The 24,952-nt window shown below is 40.0% G+C and overlaps 1 protein-coding gene across 2 annotated transcripts in view; it reads right to left on the bottom strand.

The window, feature by feature from the left end:
• The window catches only part of LOC149189349 (uncharacterized), a 147,822-nt gene that overhangs the window by 81,291 nt on the left and 41,579 nt on the right, over positions 1–24,952 (bottom strand). For both annotated transcript variants that reach the window (XM_089411800.1, XM_089411801.1), the window contains exon 2: positions 5,535–5,629. In XM_089411800.1, the coding sequence (XP_089267926.1) occupies positions 5,535–5,629 (95 nt within the window). The remainder of the gene's footprint in view (positions 1–5,534; positions 5,630–24,952) is intronic.

Below are 24,952 nucleotides of genomic sequence, written 5' to 3'. Positions count from 1 at the left end.
TAACTTGGACTTCCAATAACTACTGGAATTCCTCCACACCAACCCTTACGGATTAAGCATCCAACAAAATTTAATTTGATAATTAAGGAGTTATGTTTTGAAAATGATATTGTTAAATATTTTATAATTAATAAGTTGTAAAATAATTATTCTATATATGAAATTTTAAATTATTTTCAAGCTTTATATGAAAAGAGCAATTTATTTTAACTAGTCAAAATAGAAGGGTTAAATAAATTTAACCTTTCAATTTGAAATATAACACTACCCTTCAAACTTAAACCCTGGTAGCCACCAACATTTTAACCAATCAGAGCTCATTCAAATGATAGTCTGAGCTACACATGGGCCCTCCAAGTCAAGGCATTGAAACAAAGAAGTGATACATTGAGTTTTATGTGAGCCAATTATTGTTCATTCCAAACAAAACGAGAACCATGCAGCCTGGTCGTACCATTGATTCCGCACGTGTGATCAAACATGTGTTCATTACACCGAATCTCTTTTCGGCTAACACATGGGAGCACACGAGCCAAGTTGCTGGCCATTATTGATCAAATCATGTATTTGCAAGGTCATCCTAAGCCCAACGATTGAGTCTTCAATTCACAAAAAATTTAAAACAAGCAAGTAGACCCCCATTTGTGGACAATATGACTTTTTAAAGTTATATTTTATTGTAAAAGTGACTTAGTCTCCAAAGATATTGTGGATGACAAGTCAAAATAGTCGTTATATTTGGGAGAGAGTAAAAGTAGCCATTTAGTAGCAGTTATCTGCCTGTTAAAAGAAAATTATTAAAGGTTAGTCCCTCCTCCCGTGTTGTGGTGATTGAACTGTGGGAAAATAATGCCAGAATTTTGTTGAAGCTACTTTTCACTGTGCAAGCAAATATTGTGTATCAATTTTTCTATGCATTATTTTCTTTGTTAATTGCTGTGTATTTTGTGTTTCATAAAATAATTGCCGGTTAAAGGATTGTTGCAGTGTCATTGGGTTGACCCATTTGAGGGGCAACAAGACACTTGGAAAGAGGGGTCAAGGCTAGCCCTGACTTCTATTTGTTGGAAAAGGTATTTGCTTCATATATTTGCATGGACAAATCCTTACAGAAGACTTTTTCAGCAGCAGAGGGGCATTATATTTTTGTCACTATTAACACAGTGATTGGAGACATCATAGGGAGAGTATATTTTCCAACAAAATCCAGAGATTCGTTCACTGTTTTAAACTAGAAAGGTGTGTGACAGTCTTTAAGATTTCAATCCCCTTTGCTGGTCCAAATTGCAAGACCAATCTAGAGGGTGTGGTATTTGCGATTCGGCACTTTGAGAGATGGAACAGCAACATTGAGGTAAGTTTTAATTGTAGCAACCAATCTATTTTGAAATCTAAAATCTTTTCTTTTTCTATTTTATATATATATATATTACTATCTTGTACTCAACGTTTTTATCTTAACTAGTGAATCCTTGGAATTTCAAGCTTGATTTATATATTTTATCCAAGGATCATTTACCTTCTGTTTTCTCCACTTAACACACATATTTCACAAAGGTATTGTAATTAGTTTTGCAGATCTACAGTCATAGCAGATTAAACACCAGATATGGCAAATTACTAAATACAAAGAACATCTCCAATTAAATTTTCTCATACAAACCCCCATTTTATTTCTAGAATTATTTATTACATATCATTAGTGTTCTGGAGCGGACATATTCCAGCCATCACAAGTTTAAAAAAATTGCTAGAATACTTTTTTTAATTTTAACCAGGGGGGTTTTGAGTCTTGACCCAAAATATCTGCAATTAGTTTCCAGTCAGCTGGAAACTTGAATTCTGTTGCAGATCTGAAGCTTTGGGTGTTTAATATTGTCATATCCTTGCCAGCATAGCTTCCCCCACCCCTAGATCTTCAAACTATTGTTTCTAAACACTTGTGGGTGGCCCCCAAAGAACATTTAGCTTCTTGTTTTCTACGCTTTTTTCTGCGCTTTTTAGATCTGCAGCTACATGACAGCAAGCAAATTTACAAAGTACAGTTTTTTATCAAAGGTACAACTTAAGGAAACACTTCTTGTTTGATGAGGGTATCGTTTGGTCATTCATTTGGTCTTATTGAGAGTTGTAATTTCTTATTTTTGAGTGACATTTAGTTGCTAGTCTGCATTATTTTCATTTCCAGATTAACGATTTAACAACAATTAACTCCTATCGTTGACCTAGACTCCATCATTAGGCACAGGCCTTCTAATCTCATGGGTAAAGTATCTTGTACAAGAAATCCTTCCATAGCCCTTCTATAAGAGTTGGGTTTAAAGAGTGGAGACTCGTGATGAGGTGATAGTGGGCACTTGTTCTGTTGGTGCCACCATAGCATCTCAAAAGGACCTTGTCCAGACTGCTAGATTCGCTGATAACAGGAAGCTACTTTCATCTAGAAACTTTCCAAAACCAATTCAACCAGTTATTTATGCAAGTCACAATCCAGTTTTGATCACATTCATTTATACACAACTAAATAAGGAGGGTTCATGAGCCTACATTAAGTTGACTATGTCGGCTATAACCAAACCTAGTAATATAATACAAGATTACAAATAATGTTGATCGTGGCCAAATGTGAAGATTACCTCCTTAATTTCAACATCTCTCCTTCATCTAAACGAGGGGCCATGGATAGAAAGCATTACATCACAAGAGTTATTCCCCCCACTTAATGTCGATCAAAGGCCACATAGAGAAGGCATAGCATATCATCCCCACTGTTAAAATGAAATCTTCAACTTAAGCTACAAAAATCCCAAAGCAATGCAAGCCTAAGGGTTGCTTAGAGGGGCTTCTGATAATCTCCATGGTAGCTGCCTCTCTCACTTTAGGCTATCTCTTCTCCAGCACTAAGGGGGTATCCCTAGGATATCACTAAAGCTAGGCAATGGAGGCCCAAGGTGATATGAAGAGTTAGACTTAGAAAAATGGAAGTTATAGAACTGGAAATAAAAAGATGGAGGACCAAGACTAGTACTTATCCAAATTGCACAAATGGGAGTCAATAAACGAGTCAAGAACGCTTAACTTAAACAAATGGGGAAGGTGAGAAGTGTTGTTACAACAAGCCAAATCTCACCTATGAATGCTTGATTAGATTGCAGGAAATTCAGAAATTGTATTCCCTTATAGAGTTGCTCTACTTATGCACATGCTAAAGTAAATCATGAAAGGGAAATGTAACGACCCATCTATAAATATAAAGAACACAAGAATAATAGCAGGCATACGGTACATGCATATGATAGCTACATATGCATGTGTCGCATACACTGCACTAGTATTTTATACTAAATTAATTATAAGTGCTAAATACCATGACACTTCTTTGAATAGAGGTTCTACTCATTCATATTGCTTAATGTATGGGTAAATCTTAAAAGAGGACTATATAAATTATATATTCCAGATTATTGATAAAAATTATATTAATAAATTTTTAAAATAAATTTTAAAATATATATAAGAAACTAATTAAAAGGGGCTCCAAGTATAAAGTTATAATGTTATATTAAAACAAATATATAATAAAACAATGCGATATATTAAATATAATGTTTAAATGATATATTAAATCATAATGTGGTATATACGATATAAAGGTTATATTAAAAAGAATATTTAATAAAAATATCATATGATTTCAAAACATAAACATATATATTCACGACCTTAAATGAGATAAGGAAGGAATGCGTAAGGGAGGAGCATGTCATTAGCAGGCCGAGCAGTGGGCTGCAGATGGAAGAGCGGCCACCGCCAAACAACAGGATAAAACCACGGGACAGTGATTTGGGAAGGGGGAAAAAACAGAGGGGAGAATTGTGAAGGAGGAAATCATCCACAGGAAGAGCTTGAGTGTTCTGAGGTTCTAGGCACGGGGAACAGTCAGCTTCTGTTAAGAAGCTTACTGGATTGAGCAGCCAGGTTCTGCTCAATTTGGCTGGGTGGATTCGGTCTTTTGGTAACTGTAGCAGCGCAGCCGGAGGCATCTTCAACCGCAGGGGCACAGGTAGGTACCTCAGCAGTTCTGTTAATTGATTTTGTCAGATTTCAGGAAACTGTTTACAGGTTCATGATATAAATCCCTTACTGTTTTTTTTGCATCTGTTTACGGTCTTTACGGGAAAATGATGAAAATGGTGATGAAATGAAGAGGTGTGAAAAATAACCATGGAAAATTGAGGGAACGATATGAAACACCTACCTAAGTCACTAGTGGTACAACTCAACTCATAAGGTAACACATTTATCTAGAGGTAAATTATGGAATAGAACCTAGTAGGAGACAACAATTTATAGTATAAAAAGCCATTATAGAAAAAACCGATGATCACCATGGGTCATGATCCTCATCAAAGAAGCAACATCATCATGTATGAGAGAAAGAGCGTAAGGTACAGCACTATCCAGTAATCAAACACCTGACATCATGCGGATCTTGCAGGGTAGCGCAATCAATGAGCATGCAAAAAATAACAAGATCTAACAGAATATAAATCATTGCATGAATTCAGCTGATGTGATAGGATACTAGATGCAACTGCATATGTTTGGAATGAGCTCAAAATAACAGAATTACAGTGGGCTCAATATTGAACAGTAGATCCTTGATATATTAATCCAGACTCAGTAAATATTCATGAACAAAGAAACATCAATCCCAATGAAGATATCCTATAGCAGAATACAGAACAATGAAGAATGTCAAGCAACAATTACAAAGACAATAAGACGTGAATCACAGGATCCAAGTAGGCCACATTCCCATTCTATCAGCATATGGAACTTTTACTGTCCCTCGGAAACAATAAGACACAATGATCACTATATATGTGAGGCAGGAAGCAGCAGATTGAAATGACAGTAATAAACATAGAATATGGCCAATTGGTTTGTGTGGGGTTTAGTCCCCATCACGTCACTGGTTCAAATCTCATGGGGAGGGGTTGAGGATGGGAGCCACCTTTGGGGGAATTATAACCATCCCCAAGGGGCGTCCAAGCTCGACTGAGCTTCGCACAATCCTGGTGATAGCATCCCACTGGTGGGCAGATCGTTTCTTCCATGTAACATTAGGGCTGGCCCCGGCCTAGGCTCAGCCTAGTTCTGGAAGAATTTAATTTAATAGAAGAAAAAAAAATGAATGTAATAAACAAAGAATATGGCCAAATAACAGTATATCATTGGAACTTGAAATTAACATTTTTTATTTTTACTTGATACTAAACTTCCAGATTTCAGACGGGCAATATATCAGAAAAAATAAACCATATATGATATTGACATAGTGATAGTCCGAAAACATTTTCTCAAGATGAGTTTGCATATATGCAAGCTATTAGCAATATACTAAAATCTTCAAAGAATGAGAATCAGAAGAAATTTCCATTCTTGAGAGAATCAAAAAGGATTCCTACATCTAAGTATTGACCTATACATTTTAACTACTGAAACAAGTTACATGAAGGCTCGGAGCTTACTCTGTGACAGTATGATAAACTGAAGTGGTAGCCTCATCAGTATTGTAAGTATATGAGCTGACACGAAATTTAGAACCTTTTACTGAATTCCACATCTGCAGGTGTGCAAAACAACATTATGTTCACCAGTGGGTGTAATCTGCCAACTGCTTCAATCTCTAGGAACTTTACAAGTTACTTAAAGAGCCAAGTTCTTTTAAAACATTCAGTGGAATATGAACCATATATTCAGAAAAAGATTCATCCAGAAAAATTATGCTGGAACGTTAAATATTTAGAAAGAACATTACATTTGAAAGAGACGTATTCATTTACTTTTACAAGGAAACCGTGAGCAAACTTCACAGAGAAACAAAATATTCCAAAAATTTGGAACACAAAACTCCAACTGAGAGCAAATGAAAACACAACCTGGCAAAGATAAACAAGGGACCGCTCGGTACAATTCCCATATAGCTAGCATTTATAATGCATAAAATTATAGCTAGAGAAAGATACTCTGCGAAGTGATTCATGTGCCCTAAGCCAATGGGGACACAGTCGCGACATGCTATAAGATATTCTTCCAAAACAAAATCCACCATTTCATAAGAGTTTCCCTTTTAGTGAGAATGAGTGCCTCATACTACAAGATGATTCAGCTCTCCACTTAGCTTCTTAAGTTCCTATTGATCATATAAACATCATCTACCATGGTTAACATATACCTGAAAAATTATTGTGTCTAGCTTGTATATATTAGCATGCAAGTATAGACAAAACATCACCCACAATGATGTTTAAGGCTTTAACATATACAATGCACAAGTATGAAGACACAAGGCAAGCACAATAATAGTTGATTGATTATGTCTCCTAGCCTACATACAAAAAGGGCTTTCCTAAACAGTGTTCTAAACAATATGATGGTTACGCTCATAAGAGCCCAAAACTAACTTCACATTAAAAAGGAATTGTAGATACTACTGAAAATAAATCTGCAATGATGGGTAACTGATAAGTATGGTAGCACGATGCAAATTTTGAAAGTGCAAATTCTGGAGGAAGATGTCGAGCTTTATTTAAGTATTCAGGTGACATAAACGGTTGTGATATTAATGCTCCAGTCTTTACACTATTTATATAATTATCATAATGATACAATCCATTTAGGAAGACATGAATCGAACATTACTACGGCTTTGTTGCTGCTTTAGTCTTTCCATGAAAGACTCACGTGAAGCCAATAAACTACTTCATTGGGTGACCTCAAATATATCCCATGTGTATAAACAACTGCTAGAGGATAATGAATAGTTAGTCACTTCTCAAGTTGCAGCAACTCTAAATAGGAACAACATACTAGATTGCTTCATTCAAACTCCCCCTTCAGTAGTGACAACCACACAACAGTAGAATTTGGATAGAACCTTTAGACATCAATAAAGATTGTTCAAGAACTATTAGTCAGCATAGAGAAGAGAAGATAAGATCATTTTATTAATGTCCAAAGAACGACCACAATAAACAGGTCAATGGGGCTCAAAAGCACATCAGTATCCGTACATAGTGGAAATGTGAAGGTGGCTCCTCTTGCTATTCTTATCAAAGGCAGAAAAAGAGCCAAGTGCAAAGCTAAAAGAAGTGCAAAACAAATGCAGCAAACAAAACAAAACCATTACAAGCTGAAAGGATGCCAAGGAATGTTGTTACTAGAGGCTGAGGCAGAAAGAAGGGAGAGAGAAGAAGGCTCCTCAACCGAGCCATCAACCACTATGAAGGGGACAGTGCCTTGCCTGATAATGTTGTCTGGAGAGTACCCAGTGTTGGAATATGGTACAGTTCCTACTTGTATTATGAGCTAGTGTGTGTGTGTGTGATACTAACGAATAAATAAGTGGGTCCTGGAATCACATGGTTTGCTATTTTCCATGGTTTATTGGTTAATGTGTCACATAGAGTGTGTCTCTACAAAAATAGCCTTCTTTTATGCTTTAGAAGGTTGGTGCATCTAGCTAACTATGAGAGATTCTCTCCAACTAGTTTCACTCCAAGTTGACTGTTTGATTGAAATATTTTCACTCTCCTAGTTCAACATGGAGAGCCTAACTCTTTCCTGAGAGTGGTCTATGATCATCACAGTTTTCAAATTTCCATATTGCTAATCCTTTATAGATGTAGGATAAGTGTAGTTAAGAGTGGATTGTTTATGTGAGTGATTGCTATGGTGTTTTTGTGGTAGTGTGTGGGATACAGTTTGTCCATGGTGCTCTGAGTTATATGAGTTGTCCATTTATTAGTTTGTGATACCATTGAGTGAGATGCCTATCTGAATGTGGCACCAATGGGTATCAGCAGTTCACCCTGACAATTGTGCATGTCACAATGCTGAGCATGACAACTGAAAGCAGATGTGCTTAGGACAAATTGTGATTGGATTGATTCACTTGATATTTGTTGATAATGATCAGTTCCTGGCTAGCAGAGAGTGGTTTGATCAATCATGTGGGTCACAAAGATTAAAGTTGTGGTTGCAGCAAAATATAGGCGATGGGATTGATCCTTTTTAAATCTACTGCAGTGATATTTACTATGAAATGGTTGATAGACCAACATTGATGCTTGTTGCGATTGTAATGGTGGAAGACCAACATTGATGGTTGTTGTGATTGTAATGGTGGAAGACAGATCTTCTCGGCATCACCACTACTGAAAAATAATGAGATATAGAGTTTCCATTGGGGTGATCAATCTGAGTAAGGGGAGAGCAAGCTACTCAGGAGAAACCATGAGAAACAAGTGATCATGTTGATTTGTGTGTAACTGCATCTGTAGCTTGAACTTGTAAAGAAGCCACATGAAATGGCTTCTAGTGTTCGATTTGTAATAGATTGAATTGCACATGTTGTTCTTCACTATTGCTCCAACGTTGATTGCACAGTTGAATGTGTATTGACCTTTTGTTCCAATTGAGTTGATTCCTATGAAATACACACTTTGTTAGATGTCGATTTGTCTTAATTGGGTGTTGTTGCAAAGATTTGAATTAACATGTCTTGATTGTATATATTGGCTTCAACCAGAGCATAAAGCATGAGATAAGCACATGTTGGCATGGACCAATGTTATTGTTGTAGAAGCATGCACATATCTCCTTTTATTTTTGGTTTATGCACTAGGTGAATTGAAGACCTGTTCTAGTTCACTGCATGAGTATAGCAAATGTCATGGTAGAAATCCAATCTAGTGGTGTAGAGATATGAGGGCATAAATGTGCTCGTGGGTGCATTTCAATTATGTGTTCAATTGAGTGTTGTAGTGTGACTGTTGTGGCTTGTTGAGGGAGTAAAACAGGTCTATTGCAGAATGCAATTTGTTGGAGTGTATGCAACCAAAAGATTTGTTCATGTTTGCACTAGCAACACAATCAGTTTGTTGGTGTCTAAAGCGTCACCAAATCAAATGCTAATGCTGTTTGTGCTTCTCATACTGGACTGAAACTTGTGATGATTATGAGGACGAATCATCTATTCTCATGCTATAAAAATAGCAATTGGGATTCAACTTCATCCTATGCCGATGTGGACCTACAGCTTCGATCTCTAAGTTACACACAGGACTCGCACAGTGATTGGGAACTTCCATTATTCTGCCCTGTATTACTATTTTTTTAGTGATGTGTATCTATCATGGTGAGTGGACGAGCAATACGATTGTCTTAACCAACAATCAAGTTATTAAAACTCTTATGCTTTGTGAATGAGGTCGAATAAGAATCACACTTGCCCAAGAAAACAAGACTGAGAACACTTCTTCAAATATGATCCACCTGTAAAGAAGCCCATTGATGCCCTAAAAACTAGTGACCCTAAGCCATATACCATCAAGGCAAGTCTTTCTTTAACACTGAAGTGCATAGAGGTCTTCCTCAAGTTATATGGTATTCAGTCCACTTCAGAAGGAAGCCCGAATGGCCTTGTAGCAATCCTGTACCAAGACAAAGCCTTTCGCTGGTCTGGAAACCCACAGAAACAAGAGGCCGAGCCTCAAAAATAACCCTCTGCCAACAAATCCTTGACCCTTATACAAAATCTTCCCTCTCATCTAATGTTGCAATACTCCACAGGGGCCGAAGTAAATTTCAAATCACATCAAATGATATTCATTGATTGCATACTTAGGTGATAAGATGAGGCCTCCTTATATAGTTTTCAAGGGCACATAAGAGGCAGCCAAATTCCTATTTTGGAGGAAGACAAATATTTGAAATTCAAAGATATTGGAAGGAAAAAGTTAAAACCCCTTTGAGGGTTTTTGAATTTTGAAATTCAATTGCCTCCAAAAATAGGTCTTGGTTATCTTTGATTAAATGTTAGTTCCATACCCTTGTACATGACAAAATCCAACAGAAACATTGCAATCCCCCCAATCTTAAAATGCTAAACATTGTTATGTCTATTTGATTTTGAGTGGGATCTAAAATTCTACTTTATCCATATGCAATCCAATGAGGTTGGAAGCACTCTCAAACATCTTGAAACAATTAGTGGTAATGTTTAAAAATTTAAGTAAAAGGTTGAAATCATTTCATCCTTTTACTTTAAGAATTTAACATTACCATTAGTTACATAGCATTAGTAGGGTTGAATACTAGGTTTGCCCCACCCAAAAATTATTGTTTTTTTAAATAAATTTTCATTCGAAGGGTTCTTGGTTACTTTGTATGAACCGGCCGATTTCGGTTTGTATCTGATAACACTGATTTTAGTATGGTAGGATCATCAAATGCTCATATTAGGTGATCGTAGCCTAGGGGGAGGAACACTTCCTAGGTTGAGCCTTCAGTCAATAGGTGTGAGTGATAAATGATATGGTCTGCGGATGAGAGGTGTCATAGTCTTATTATATATGGGTTATGCAAAACCATCATTCATGCATGTATTTGTGGAAGGAGTGCTTGCATTACTTGAGTTATCCTTTCCTTGACACTACTTTTTCCACACTTTACTTAGCCTTTTTCTTTGCTTTGATTTGGCTTGCCAAGCAACCTGTCATTAATTTCATTTAAATCCCCCTTTAAGATGTGTAGATCATTGCTCATAGGAGTTGGGATATTTTCTTTAAGTCCCTTTTACTTTGATAAGCATGGTATGCATGGGATTAGGGTGTTGGCCCTCACATGAGGGGTTGGGATTGTTGGAAAATCAAGGATATTATATTAGGGTTTGATTCTCCTTTCTTGATAATTACTTGAGTGTGTTGGCTTCTTTTAATTCTTTATTATCTTATCTTTCATCAAGCAATTATACATATATGAAGATCACAAAGCAAGAGACATAAGATATAGGCACATGCCCGGGCAAAACCCCCTCGAGGGGAAAACACAATCAAGATAATTCTTCCTTTCAATAGTATCCTTTGAAACTCTTTACCCTAGACCAAGACCAGAATTTCCCTCCACACCATGTCATCCTCCAAGACCTTCGACCCCTTCCAGCAACTTCGACTAGGCAGCAGCTTATGGCAACAACGAAATCTTAGGAGACTTCGATCTCCCAATCCAGACCACGAAACAGAGAGAGAGAGAGGCACCAAAAATTTGATTTTCTTCTTCTCTAGAGACTCCCCCAAACTCGCACTTCTTTCGTCCTCCCAGCAACAAACTTCGCACTTCTCCAGCTCTTCTTGAGATATCGAACTTGCTTGAGAGTGAGTGCTTCAAATGACTTCGACCTCCTTCAATATATAGGCTTCTAGTGGGTCGAATGGGGGTCCTTAGGCCGACTTGATCTTCCTTAGGCCAACATGATGTGGAGGACACATAATTCATATTTGACTTGATACAAAACCTTTTTACATGATTCGAAAGCCCAAGAAAGGTCTCTTCGAATATATAATGACTCTATAAACTCAATATTAATCCTAGGAGTCCACAATGGGGACTTTGACTAATATAAGGATGACCCAAGCATGAAACCCATGCTTTAATAAGTCATTGTTACAATAATAAATTTTATTTTCTTTATTCTTTTGACAAGTAAATTATTGAAGACCGAACATAGTTACTTTTTCTAACACTCCCTCTTAACTAGGATGGTATTCATAATGTACAAATACAATGGAAGATCTCAAACTATATGAAAACATGAAGAACCTTTAGGCATCGCAATGCCATGAACTAGATTCGTGACTAGGGCAATCTATCGAACCAGTCACTCAATAATTTAGGCATCGCAATGCCATGGACTAGATTCCTAACCAGGGCAATCTATCCAAGTGGGACTAAGGTGGACTCAAGCTTTCAGCCCCTCTAGGTACCATCAGGCTTACTTGCTAACCACCAACCCAAACATACAGGTGTGTATCCAAAACAGAGCTCAATAAACAACACCACCTTTTCAATTCCAGGATTCTAGACATCAACACAGAGTGTCGGCCTGATGTCTCCCCAGGCAATGCTTCACTCGCAAAGCCTCAACAAATCTCTTCCATTTCTTTATCATCAATACAATCACCAATATCTACCAAACCCAGCAAGTTCCTTAGATATTCAAACTTCTTATTAGGAAGAGCCTTTGTCAGTATGTCTGCTACCTATTCATCTATCAGAACATACTCTAACTTCACGATCCCATCCTGCACCAAGTTCCTAATAAAGTGGAAATTATTATTGATATGTTTCGTCCTCAAATGAAACACGAGATCTCCAAACATCTTGATACAACTTTGATTATCACAATTAATCACAGTAGGACCCAAAGACTTCTCGAACAAATCTGTCAGAAGCTTCCTTAACCAAACAGCCTCTTTTCCTACTTCACATGTAGCCACATATTCTGCCTCGGCACTACTCAATGCAACGAGATCTTGCTTCCTGCTCATCCATGAGATCATAGTAGCTCCCAGACTAAAGCATCCTTTGGTAGTGCTCCTTCCATCAGTCTGACTGCGACCACAATCAGAGTCTGTGAAGCCAATTAGCTTGACTTCCTTACTATCATACTTTAGGCAGTGATGTATAGTGCCACGAAGATACCTCAATATATGTTTGGCAACTATCTAGTGATCATGACCAGGCTCCAACTGAAACTGACTAAGAATGCTCACTGCAAAACATATATTTGGCCTAGTATTTACCAGATACATCAAGGAACCACGAGCTGATGATATAAGGTAGGATCCACAAGACTAGAGTTGGAGCTCCTCAACTTCTTGAGGTTGGTGATCATAGGAGTAGCCATCAGCTTGGAATCCATCATCCCAAATTTCTACAATAACTTGATGATGTACTTTCCTTGCCCCAAATATATCTCCCCAAGTCTCTGCCATACTTCTAGACCTAGGTAGTAATGCATCAGTCCTAGATCCTTCATCTCAAATTCAGCTGCCAACATCTTCTTGCATTCTTGAATCCTTCATTCTACACCAGTGATGAATAGATCATCCACATATAGTAGAATAATGACTGGCTCATTATTCACAACCTTGATATATAGATTCGGATCAGCAGTACTCTTCACGAACCCAATCTTGAGAAGATATGCATCCATTCTTGCATACCATGCCCTTGGTGCTTGCTTCAAACCATATAGAGCCTTCTTGAATCTGCAAATATGAGAGTCCCTGTTATTCACTTCAAAGCCTTCAAGTTGTTCGATGTACACTTCCTCATCAATGGTCCCATTTAGAAATGCAGACTTAACATCCATTTGATGGATATTCCACCCCATTGTAGCAACCAATGAAACCAGCGATCTAATGGTAGTGTACCTTGCAATAGGTGCAAATGTTTCTTCATAGTCAATGCCTTCCTTTTGAGAGAAACACCTTGCGACGAACCTTGCTTTGTACTTGTCTATACTTCCATAAACAACATGTTTGATCTTATAGATCCACTTTGATGTGACAACCGATTTGTCACTAAGTCTAGGAACAATTTCCCAAACCCCATTCTTCATGATGGATTGATATTCTTCATGCACAACTTTCTTCCAACCCTCTTCATGCTCAGCGTCCTAGAATGTCAATGGTTCGGCTTCAATCAACTTTGTCACATGTAGCATAACCATAATACCTTTTCGGTTTCTTACTTTCCCTGGAGGATCCTTTCGCAACTTCATGTCCTTCAGCATCTTCTAATGTAACTTTCAACCAACTTGGCCTCTTCCTTGTGGTTGGGATAACCATCGATTGAATAGGCTCACTTGGTCCTTCTTCTTCATCATTTGCAGTAGAGTTCTCATGAACTTCATCTTCTTCAAATACGGGACCTTCAACGTCATCAGAATCAATAGGAATATCCTTTGATTTCTTGTAAGGTTGATTTTCATCAAATATGACATCCCTGCTTACTTCAATATATCTTCCTTCCTCTATGTAAATTCTATATGCCTTTGAGGAAAGACTATAACCAACAAATATTCCCTTGATGCTTGTCGAGTCCAACTTCTTTCGCTTGTCTTTCGGAATATGGACATATGTTGGACTTCCAAATATGCGGAAATGATCCACACTCGGCTTCTTTCCTGTGAATACTTATTCGGGTGTAGTATTATCAAGATTCTTATGAGGACTTCTATTTTGAACGTACACGGCAGTCATCGCTACTTCACCCCATAAGAACTTTGTAGATCTTGATCAAGGAGCATAGTTCGAATGCCTTCTTCAATTGACCTATTCTTCCTTTCGGCCAATCCATTTTGTTCGAGATAGTAGGGAACAATGAGCTCCCTCTTAATACCTGCATCTTTACAATATGCAATTAATTCTTTAGAGGTGTATTCCCCACCATTGTCAGACCTTAGAGTCTTTATCTTCTTCTTGGTTAGGGTTTCCACCTCAGCCCCGAACTCCTTGAACTTATCAAATACTTCATCTTTAGTTTTGAGTAAGTAGAGCCATGTCTTCCTCGAATGGTCATCAATGAATGTTACATAGTAGAGATGACCTCCAAGTGTCTTGTCAGACATGGGCCTGCATACATCGAAATGGATGAGATCTAATATTTCTTTAGATCTAGATTCACTATGATGAAATGGCTTTCTAGTATGCTTCCCCAGAGAGCATCCCTTGCACACACCTTCATGCCCTAACTTCATATCAGGAATATCATGAACCAATTGACTAAGAGTAGGGATGACCCTATAGTGAAGATGGCCATACCTTCAATGCCATAGTTCAATGGGACTTATTTCCATATGAACCAGAGCTTGAGGAGATGGAGTGATAACCTGGTAAAGACTTCCTTCACGAACTCCAATAACCCTAGCTTTGTCAATACTAGAGTTCTTTCCCCAAACCAATACTTTTCCATCAACAAAAGCAATTCTTTCCCCTTTATCTTCTAAACAAGAAATAGAAAGTAAATTCTTTTTCAAACCTGGAACATAGAGAATGTTGTTGAGATGCAGCTTTGATCCATTGTCTAGCTTTAATGATGTAGATCCCATGCCTCTAACAACATATCTTTTGTTGTCACCCAATTCCACTGCATGAGAGGATGACTCCTTTGATAGTGTGTGTAGTTGCCTGCTTTCACCTATCATGTGTCTCGATGCTCCACTATCAATGATCCATGCATTGTCATCAGTAAGAGAACCTGTAAGGGCAGCCAAGAATCCTTGACTCTTGACTTTGTTGAATAGGTAGTAGATGATCTTCTTGATCCATCTTCCAGCAAAGTTGAAACCCAATCTTATGTAGTTCACCATAGAGGGAGAATCCATGCCAACAAAGTGATCTTCGACTTCTCTTGACCTAAGCTTCGATACCATGTTGGAAAATCAAGGATATTATATTAGGGTTTGATTCTCCTTTCTTGATAATTACTTGTGAGTGTGTTGGGTTCTTTTACTTCATTATTATCTTATCTTCCATCAAGCAATTATACATATATGATTATCACAAAACAAGAGACACAAGATATAGGCACATGCCAGGGCAAAACCCCCCTCGAGGAGAAAACCCAGTCAAGATAATTCTTCCTTTCAATAGTATTCTTTGAGACTCTCTACCCTAGACCAAGACCATACTTTCCCTCCACACCATGTCAGCCTAAGATCTTCGACCCCTTCTAGCAACTTCGACTAGGCAACAGCTTCCGACAACATGCAGCTTACGGCAACAGCGAAATCTTAGGAGACTTCAATCTCCCAATCCAGACCACGAAACAGAGAGAGGCACCAAAAATTCGATTTTCTTCTTCTTTAGAGACTCCCCCAAACTCGCACTTCTTTCGTCCTCCCAGCAACAGACTTCGCACTTCTCCAGCTCTTCTCGAGATATCGAACTTGCTTGAGAGTGAGTACTTCAAATGACTTCAACCTCCTTCAATATATAGGCTTCTAGTGGGTCGAATGGGGGTTCTTAGGCCGACTTGATCTTCCTTAGGCCGACATGATGTGGAGGACACATAGTTCATATTTGACTTGATACAAAACCTTTTTACATGATTTGAAAGCCCAAGAAGGGTCTCTTCGAATATACAATGACTCTATAAACTCAATATTAATCCTAGGAGTCCACAATGGGGACTTTAACTAATATAATGATGACCCAAGCATGAAACCCATGCTTTAATAAGTCATTTTTACAATAATAAAAAATCTTTTCTTTATTCTTTTGACAAGTACATTACATAATGAATCAAGTACATTATTGAAGACTGAACATAGTTACTTTTTCCAACAGGGGCTCAAGTTGATTTTTAATCACCATTCATCCCTTACCATTTTTTTGCATTTTAACAATTGGCACATGCTTTAAATTTTCTTTTTTTTGTAACTACATCAACCTTTAGGCATTTTCACGTGCCTTTTCTCATAGGATGAGCCAAACAAGGAACTGATACGAGCGATTGACAACAACCAAACAAAAGGAAAGACAATGGACCAGAGATAAATGGCAAGTGTTAAGTATGAAGGATGTGGACACACTACCTCTATCAAGGTATCCTCTTTGTGCCCCCTCTTGGACAATGAAAGAAAAGCCCCACAATACTTTGACTTTGCTAGAAATAAGAGATGACCACCAAGGTGAAATTAGACAACAGAGCATAACGTCCAAGGATCATGATCCATTATCTAATTTCAAATTTTCAACCAATGATCTTGATTGAGATGCCTAAAACATTAAATGGAAGCAGTTAGTATGAAACTATGGCTAATGTATCCCATGGTCATTGACCTAGTTTCATCAGAAAAGCATGCTAACAAAGTGGATGAGCAGGTCAATGGGTGGGTTAGAGGCTTTGAGAAGCTACTATTTAAGGATCGTGTGAGGTTGCCAATTGGAAATTTGCATCTTAGAAGAAAAAAAAATCTCCTAAGGTTACCCATGTATATGGATGGGTAATAGGCCACACCCATGATCACTAATTTGAAGAAGGTGACAACTTCAGATTTAGAGTTGGCGTATCCCACATTGTACAATTGCTGATAGGTTCCTTCATGTATTTGGTCAACATTAGATTGGATATATATGTTTTGTTGTGAATACCTTGAGTCAATTCATCGTGGTGTTGAGGTAGAAGCATTAGGCAATAGCAAAACATGTGCTTGGATACTTGAGGGGCACAAAGGGGTATGGTTTGATACCCCTTTAAGATATGTTGGAGATAGTGAAGTGAATTTGTAGGGGTGTGCAGACTTGGATTGGGTAGGTAAAGAAATAGATTAGGAAAACACCTCAAGATTTAGCTTTAGCTTGGGATTAGCTATGATAACCTGGTTCAGCAAGAAGCATATTTTTGTGGCACTTATGCATGATAGCTAGTAGTGCGAATTGTGAGGCAATCTAGCTTTGCAAGTTACTTGTAAGATTGTTTAATCATGAGTTAGATCCCACAATAATTTATCATGATAATCAAAGTTGTATCAAACTCTTTAAGAATCTAATGCTTCATGAATCATGATATGTCCAAGCACATAGGGATTAGATATCAATTCATATGACATAGAATTTGAAAGGGGGGTAGTTGTTGATTTGGGGTAGCATCAGATGTGCTCTAGCCACGAAAATTGGTGGAGAGGCTAAAGCACATGAGATCTCCAATACCCAGAAATGGTTTGGGCAGATTCTAAACAGTTTGGGAGATATTAAAATAATTAATATTTTTAATGGAGTCCCTAAGTCTAAACTTGGGAAAAATAAAATATTAATGTGAATTAATATAAAACTGTGTTAGAAGGGTCCAAAAGTCATGGATCAAGCCAGAGTTAATCTTAGCTGTTGATTAGGGACTTAATCTCGGCCGTTGAAATGTCAACGAGAAAAGTATAAGAGGAGGCTTGAGGGTCACTTGGAGAACACACCGAGTTGATCAAGATTTCGATTTTCTGGGGCAAGGTTTGCTGAGGAAGTCGAAAGAGTGATCAGAGTTGCAGCTAAGGGGCAGTGAATACAGAAGCAGAGAGGCAGAGAGGGTACCGGGAGAATCAGCGCAGAAGCTGGGAGAGAGGGATGCAGAGCCAACCAGAGGCCACGCAGAGCCAGCCAGAGGCCACGCAGAGCCAGCTAGGGCCCACGCAGAGGCAGCCAAGAGCTGCACAATGCCTCAAAGAGCCAGCATGGGTGACGCAGAGACTCTAGAGGTTGACACAGTGCCTCCAGAGGTTGACACAGGGGTTATTGGGCTGACGTTGGGCTGATGCTAGGCCAAAAAGGGCTGACGCAGTCCCTAGAGACTGACATTGGGGTTTTCGTGGGGCAGATTGGAGCTGGGAGCTGTCAGAGTGTTTATTCAGGGTTTCAGCCAAAATATCTACTTTCGAATAGAGAGGTACTACTGCCGAGATTATTCTTTGTTGGATGAGCCATTTCTAGCACCCAAGTTGTATTGTGAAACTGCATAATAATAAAACCCTCTGAATAGCTGCACCGGTTTTCCCGCATTGGATTTTTCCAGGGACATTAGTCCAAAAGCAACGGTGTCACTTGTGTGCTTGTTTCTTTCAGTTGATGATCTGTATGTGTTGATACTGTACTTGTATTTATTTTCAGTATTTACATGATAAATAACTTGTTATGTAACTGAACAAGTAGGAAGAAATAAATCAGATAGTACCGGAAGAATTTCTAACAGATAGACCTAGAAATTCCAACATGGTATCAGAGCGTGGTTGCAGATCACAAGATAACTGAAGGCATCACCCGAGCAGAGCAGCAACAACAAAAACAGTTGTCCCAAGTGACAGAAGTTGTCCTAGCAGAAAGCAACAAGGAAGGGGTGACGCATCGAGCCTGCGTCATCAGTTCGAGCCAGGAGGAGGATCAGAGCTAAGGCAGAGAGGAGCAAACCTGACCTACGCAATGCCCAATCATCTTTCTCTGTCAGAAAGGATCAACATTGTGGCCAAGAGGTGTAGATTGTGCCGATGTCGGGATTGCACAGAGCCTAGAGGCTCTAACCTTCAGATTATTGGGGCATAGAAGGCTGTGGGTAAGTTGCGGAGCGAAGCTGGTGGGATACCGTGGTCAGAACAGTACCTAACAAGGCAAGAGCAAGGAGGAGGGATTTGCTACCGAAAATTTCTAGCCAAGAAATCTGGATCAGTGGTGCAGCTGCACTAACGATCGGAGTGGGGGCATCTCGACATTGGCAGAAGGGTTTCCAGGAGGGAAATCGAGGCTCAGAGGGAGTCACACCAAGAACTTCCAGGAGGGAAGTAGAGGAGCAGCGAGATGGCAGTGAACAGGGTAAGAGACCAGGACAGACTGGACGGAGCCTCAAACTTCATAGTCTGGAAGGCCAGAATCTTATCCGTTCTAGACAGGAATCGTGTCAAGCACTTCGCCTTGAGGACGATAGCAATCCCAGTTGACCCAGCTGAGAACGACAAGTACGAGGAGGCAATAGCGAGGGCCAAGAGCATCATCCTTGACGGGGTCAACGACCATGTAGTACCACATATTGTCAAAAAGGACACGGCGAATGAGATGTGGGAGGCCCTAAAGAAGTTGTATCTGCATACTTCCGTGCAGAGGAAGATGCTACTAGAAAATCAGTTGCGGTCATACCAGATGCAGAGGGGAGAACAGATCGACACCTTCCTCAGTCGATTGAAGGAGATCCGAGATCAGCTGACTTCCATAGGGGCCACGCCGGAGCAAGAATTGATGGTGACAACAACGCTAAATGCAGTCTTAGAACACTGGGAGTTGTTTGTCCAGAGCATACTGGGCAGGGCGACCCTTCCAGATTGGGAGGAAATGTGGGCGGCTCTTCACAAAGAAGAGATCAGAAGGCTAAGCAAGGAGGGAAGTAGCGGCAAAGGGATCAGAGTCAAGAAGGAGAAAGAGGAGGATGTTGCCCTAGCATCTGAGGGAAAGCAGGAGAAATGGAAGAAGAAGGATCTCTCCAAGGTCAAATGCTTCAACTGTGGGGAACTAGGTCACCATGCGAGCCAGTGTCCGAGGAAGAAGAGCAAAGGAGAGGCCTCCGAGACCAAGGCTACGCCAGCAAGGGCGGAAAAGAAATTGTAGACAGATGATGACTGTGCCATGAGTGCTCACACGCCACTTGAGCAGAAGTGGGGAGACATCGAGCTGTAGTCAAACGGACTACAAGCGATGAGGAGCAGGATCCTCAAGTTACCCAACCTCTTGGATTATACCTTGCTACGAGAGCCCCGAAGAGGAGTAGAGGACTAGCGGATGTCGGTAGAGATGGATGCAGATGAAGCGAGAGAGGGAGCTACAGTGGAGGAGTCCCAGGACAGCGTGAGGCAGCAGTGCGAGATGCACAGAGTTATGGCAGCAGTGCAGAGGTCAGAGAGGGAGCACTTGTCAGTTACAGGAGGGAGCTTCAGCATCAGGAGTGTTTCTAGCCTGATGAAGATGTCAGAGTTGGGAGATCAGTTACTTACTTCTCAGTAGCTGAGTTGCAATGCAGCAGTTAGCAGTGGCAGTGCTATAGGCAGCACGATGCAGCATGATGAGAGGGGTTGCAGTGGCAGTGGCAGGGCCATGGGCAGCAGCACAGATGAAGAGGTAGCTACCGTACAGATGCAGCAGTGGCAGTGGTAGGGTGATCTGAAAATGGTGCACTAAAGGCTTCTTGTCAAGCTTACAAGAACGTCTCCCACTCCAAAGCTTATATATTCCCAAGATCTATGCTTATGATTGATAATTTGCGGAATTAAGTACTTGAAATAGGTGTATGCTTGTGTTTGTTTTTAGAATGTTCAAGTGCTTATGTACATTTGCTTATGCTGATGTAAAACACACATAACAGTAAATAAAAGCAGCAAATAAGCAAACACATGAGACAACAATATAATACGGAGTTCACCCTGATATCTTGGGCTACGTCTCCTTGAGCACTAATCAACTCGACTAGGCTCTTTGGGATTATGGCTTAAATTCTTTTACAAGTTCCACACTCAACTCCATAGGTTTACAACTGAACCCATGGGCTTAGAATGCCATCTGATCCCGCTGGTTGTCCATACTTTATAGACAGATCTAGGCTTCTCTAGACTAGATTCCTTCAATCAGCGCTCCGGGCTATCTTGAGCTCCTGGCTTGCACCAACTCCCTCAGAATTCTTTTACTGTCTCTGGAATTCCTTCTTCTGTCTTCAGCACACATCAGACACCAGCGACAGCTTGATCATTTGATCTCTTTGTTGTTCTGCAACTTCACTACAGCATCATGGCTCTTAGAAGTCTGCTTTGAGCTCTTTGGCTCTGAGGCTCTGCCTCCAACCTCTGGTGGCTATGCCTCTGTCAAGCCTCCAACCTCTGGTGGCTCTCTCTATCAAGCGCTCTGGCTCTGCGGCTCTCGGGCTCTCTGTTTGGCTCTAATCAACTCTTACGCTACACCGAACCTTCCTCACTCCGCAAACTGCCTCTGCACATCACTCAGAATTCTCTTACTCTTCCTCAGTATTCATTGAGCATCCCTGGGCTTCTCGAGCTTCTATGAGCTCTCTCTGAGCGTTCCTCTGCCTCTACCTCTAGGAATCCTCTTTCTCTATGTTTTCTATGTTTTGCTCGACCTCTACGCAGATCCCTGTCAATTGCATTCTCTGTGTATTTGTAGCCATTTGGTTACCGTCCTCCATCATGGAAAACCACGCGTTTTCACAAAAGAATCAGTGTACCATTGAAATGAACTGGCGAGCACCGGAAACCCAACCGTTCGGCCTTCCTCTTGCAGAAATCCCGCGTTTGAACACGTAACACAATACACAGGAAAACTGATGATGGGGTGTTTTGCCAGAACTCAAATAATATAGAATCGCCCCTATAAACCTATCGGGTCCGTGTTCTTCATCGCTCATCGCAAATCGCATTGCTTATGGCCAAACACCAATTACACAGGGATACATTGAAATCCCATAAATCCGGATTTCAAATTATATGAAATCGCGCTTATAATCCCATCGGGTCCGCCTTTGGTATCAATATTGCAATCGCATTGTGTAAGGTCCAAAACCAAAATACAAGGAAATACACTGAAATCCCATAAATCCGGATTTCAAATTATATGAAATCGCGCTTATAATCTCTATCGGGTCCGTGCCTTGATCGCTAACCGCAATCGCGCTGTGTCAATGGCCCTTTATATTGGGGATCCACCGATCGCCGATCGCCGATATCGGCGCATCGCATATCGCTATCGCAACGGCCTGGGGGTTCTTTCCATATACCATGGAACATTGCGATGCGATTTCACATCGCCAACGCCGATCCGCCGATCCAATCATCGCAATCGCAAGTCGCACGTCGCATGGCTCTTAACGCTATCTCCTCCGATCGTCGATCGCCGATCACTACTTGTCGCCGATCACAATCGCTCTATCGGCTCGTCCGGGTTCCGATATCGCATGGTAGCCTACCTCTGATGCGATATGTTAGAGATCGCAATCGGTGGTCCTTAAGGCCTTTGGTCTAAGTCTTCCCTTTGAACCTTTCGATACGATTTTTCCATAGAAAGCCTTTATTTCTCTTAAGTCCCATTTAATAAGAAAATGCCTCCTTTTCAAAGAACAATGGGCAATTTTCTTTTTACAATATCTCCTTCTTCCGAAGTCTGTTTTAGCCCATTCAAATTGCATTAGATTCAGAATAAAGAGATCTCTGCAATGAGACTATTTTCAAAATCATCCAATGACTTTCATTTTTTCTCTGTGAGGAAAATTCATGGACTTAGAAGTCTACGTTAGATCCATTTTGGATCACAGGGCCATGGGTAGCAGTACATGATGCAGCAGTGCAGAGGATGTTGGGCAGCAGGCCTAGCATTAGCACAGGGACCGATGCCAAATGATCAGGGTGATGCTCAGTGAGAAGTATTACTAGAGCACAAGCCTCGCTAAGAGGGAGTGTTGATTTGGGGTAGCATCGGATGTGCTCTAGCCACGAAAATTGGTGGAGAGGCTAAAGCACATGAGATATCCAATACCCAGAAATGGTTTGGGCAAATTCTAAACAGTTTAGGAGATATTAAAATAATTAATATTTTTAATGGAGTCCCTAAGTGTAAACTTAGGGAAAATAAAATATTAATGTGAATTAATATAAAACTGTGTTAGAAGGGTCCAAAAGTCATGGATCAAGCCAGAATTAATCTTAGTCATTGATTAGGGACTTAATCTCGGTCATTGAAATGTCAACGAGAAAAGTATAAGAGGAGGCTTAAGGGCCACTTGGAGAACACACCAAGTTGATCAAAATTTCAATTTTTTGGGGCAGGGTTTGTTGAGGAAGTCGAAAGAGTGATCAGAGTTGCAGCTAAGGGGCAGTGAATACAGAAGCAGAGAGGCAGAGAGGGTACCAGGAGAATCAACACAGAAGCCGGGAGAGAGGGACACAAAGCCAGCTAGGGCCCACGCAGAGGCAGCCAAGAGCTGCGCAGTGCCTCAGAGAGCCAGCGTGGGTGATGCAGAGGCTCTAGAGGCTGACACAGTGCCTCTAGAGGTTGACGCAGGGGTTATTGGGCTGACATTGGGCTAACGCTGGGCCAGAAAGGGCTGACGCAGTCCCTAGAGGCTGACGCTGGGCTAGAAAGGGCTGACGCAGTCCTTAGAGGCTGACGTTGGGGTTATCATGGCGCAGATTGGAGCTGGGAGCTGTCAGAGTGTTTATCCGAGGTTTCAGCGGAAATATCTGCTTCCGAGTAGAGAGGTACTACTGCCGAGATTATTCTCTGTTGGGTGAGCCATTTCTGGCACCCAGGTTGTTTTCTGAAACTGCATAATAATAAAACCCTCTAAATCGCTACACCGGTTTTCCCGCATTGGGTTTTTTCGGGGACATTAGTCAAAAAACAACGGTGTCACTTGTGTGCTTGTTTCTTTCAGTTGATGATTTATATGTGTTGATACCATACTTGTATTTCTTTTTAGTATTTACATGATAAATAACTTGTTAAGTAACTGAACAAGTAGGAAGAAATAAATCAGATAGTACAGGAAGAATTTCTAACGGATAGACCTAGAAATTCCACCAGTAGTGAAGCTCTAGTATATTGCCACATATCAATAGATAGTTGAAATTCTAACCAAGCCCTCAGTGAAAAGGAAGTTTGAAGCATTCAAAGATGGATTGGTGCAGAATTGCTTCCTTGCTAATAGGAAGAGTTGAGAAATGTAACTTAAGTAGGAACTTCTTGTAGAAGTTTCAGTGTGAACATGAAGGAAGTGGTTCAAGAAATTTTATTGGTGACCACCTTGGAAGTCGACTTAGTCTTATGGATCTAAATGAAAATGTTCTACAACATTAGTGAGTTAGATTGAGATAGGTGGTAGCTAGGGTTGAGGAGATTAGTTATTTCTGTCAAACCATTAAGAGGCCAAGATAGAAGAGAAAAAGCTCATATGAGAAGAGAGAAAAAGAGCTGGAAGAAGGAAGAATGCATTAGGAAGAAAAAGAGTAAGATCTCCTACACCAGGAAGATACTAGCAGGCCATACAGACTATACCATTGCTGTAGCCATCAAGCACAGGTCATACACCTTTAGATCTGGCTGTATACAGTCATTTGTGGATTGCTGGCGTGTGCTTTAGTGTTGGGAGGAGAGAAAGAAGAATTTGTTGTCCAGGAAAGGCAGAAATAGAGCAGGTTGTACTGCTGTAGCTGTAACCTCTTTTGCGCAGGCTGTACACTTCTGTTTGAGCTGATTTTATTTACTCTAAAGGTGCCAATTCAAGTCGGCTGCAGTGGTCACCTTTTAAGCTTTGATTGAAGGAATAAGAAGCTGAGTTGAAGAAGAAATCCTTGTGTATGTATGTGTTTCATGTTTCTTCCACTGCTATTATGTGATTGATGCGATGTTTAAGTTAAAGTTTTTGCTATTAAATAAATCATGTTCGAGTTATTTAATGAGAGAACATTAGGACAACGGTCAACCAAAGTTAAAAATATCACATTACCACTTAATGTACTTCTTTTAATTCTTCTTTCAGATTAGGACATTGTCTTGAGATTGGTATACGT

This window comes from Pinus tabuliformis, chromosome 3_1, assembly GCF_031772625.1.
Source record: "Pinus tabuliformis cultivar Carrire ecotype Pingquan chromosome 3_1, CPIR1, whole genome shotgun sequence".
Classification (NCBI taxonomy): domain Eukaryota; kingdom Viridiplantae; phylum Streptophyta; class Pinopsida; order Pinales; family Pinaceae; genus Pinus; species Pinus tabuliformis.
The sequence above is the reverse complement of the archived record's forward strand: the minus strand, read 5'-3'. Positions and strand labels throughout refer to the sequence as shown.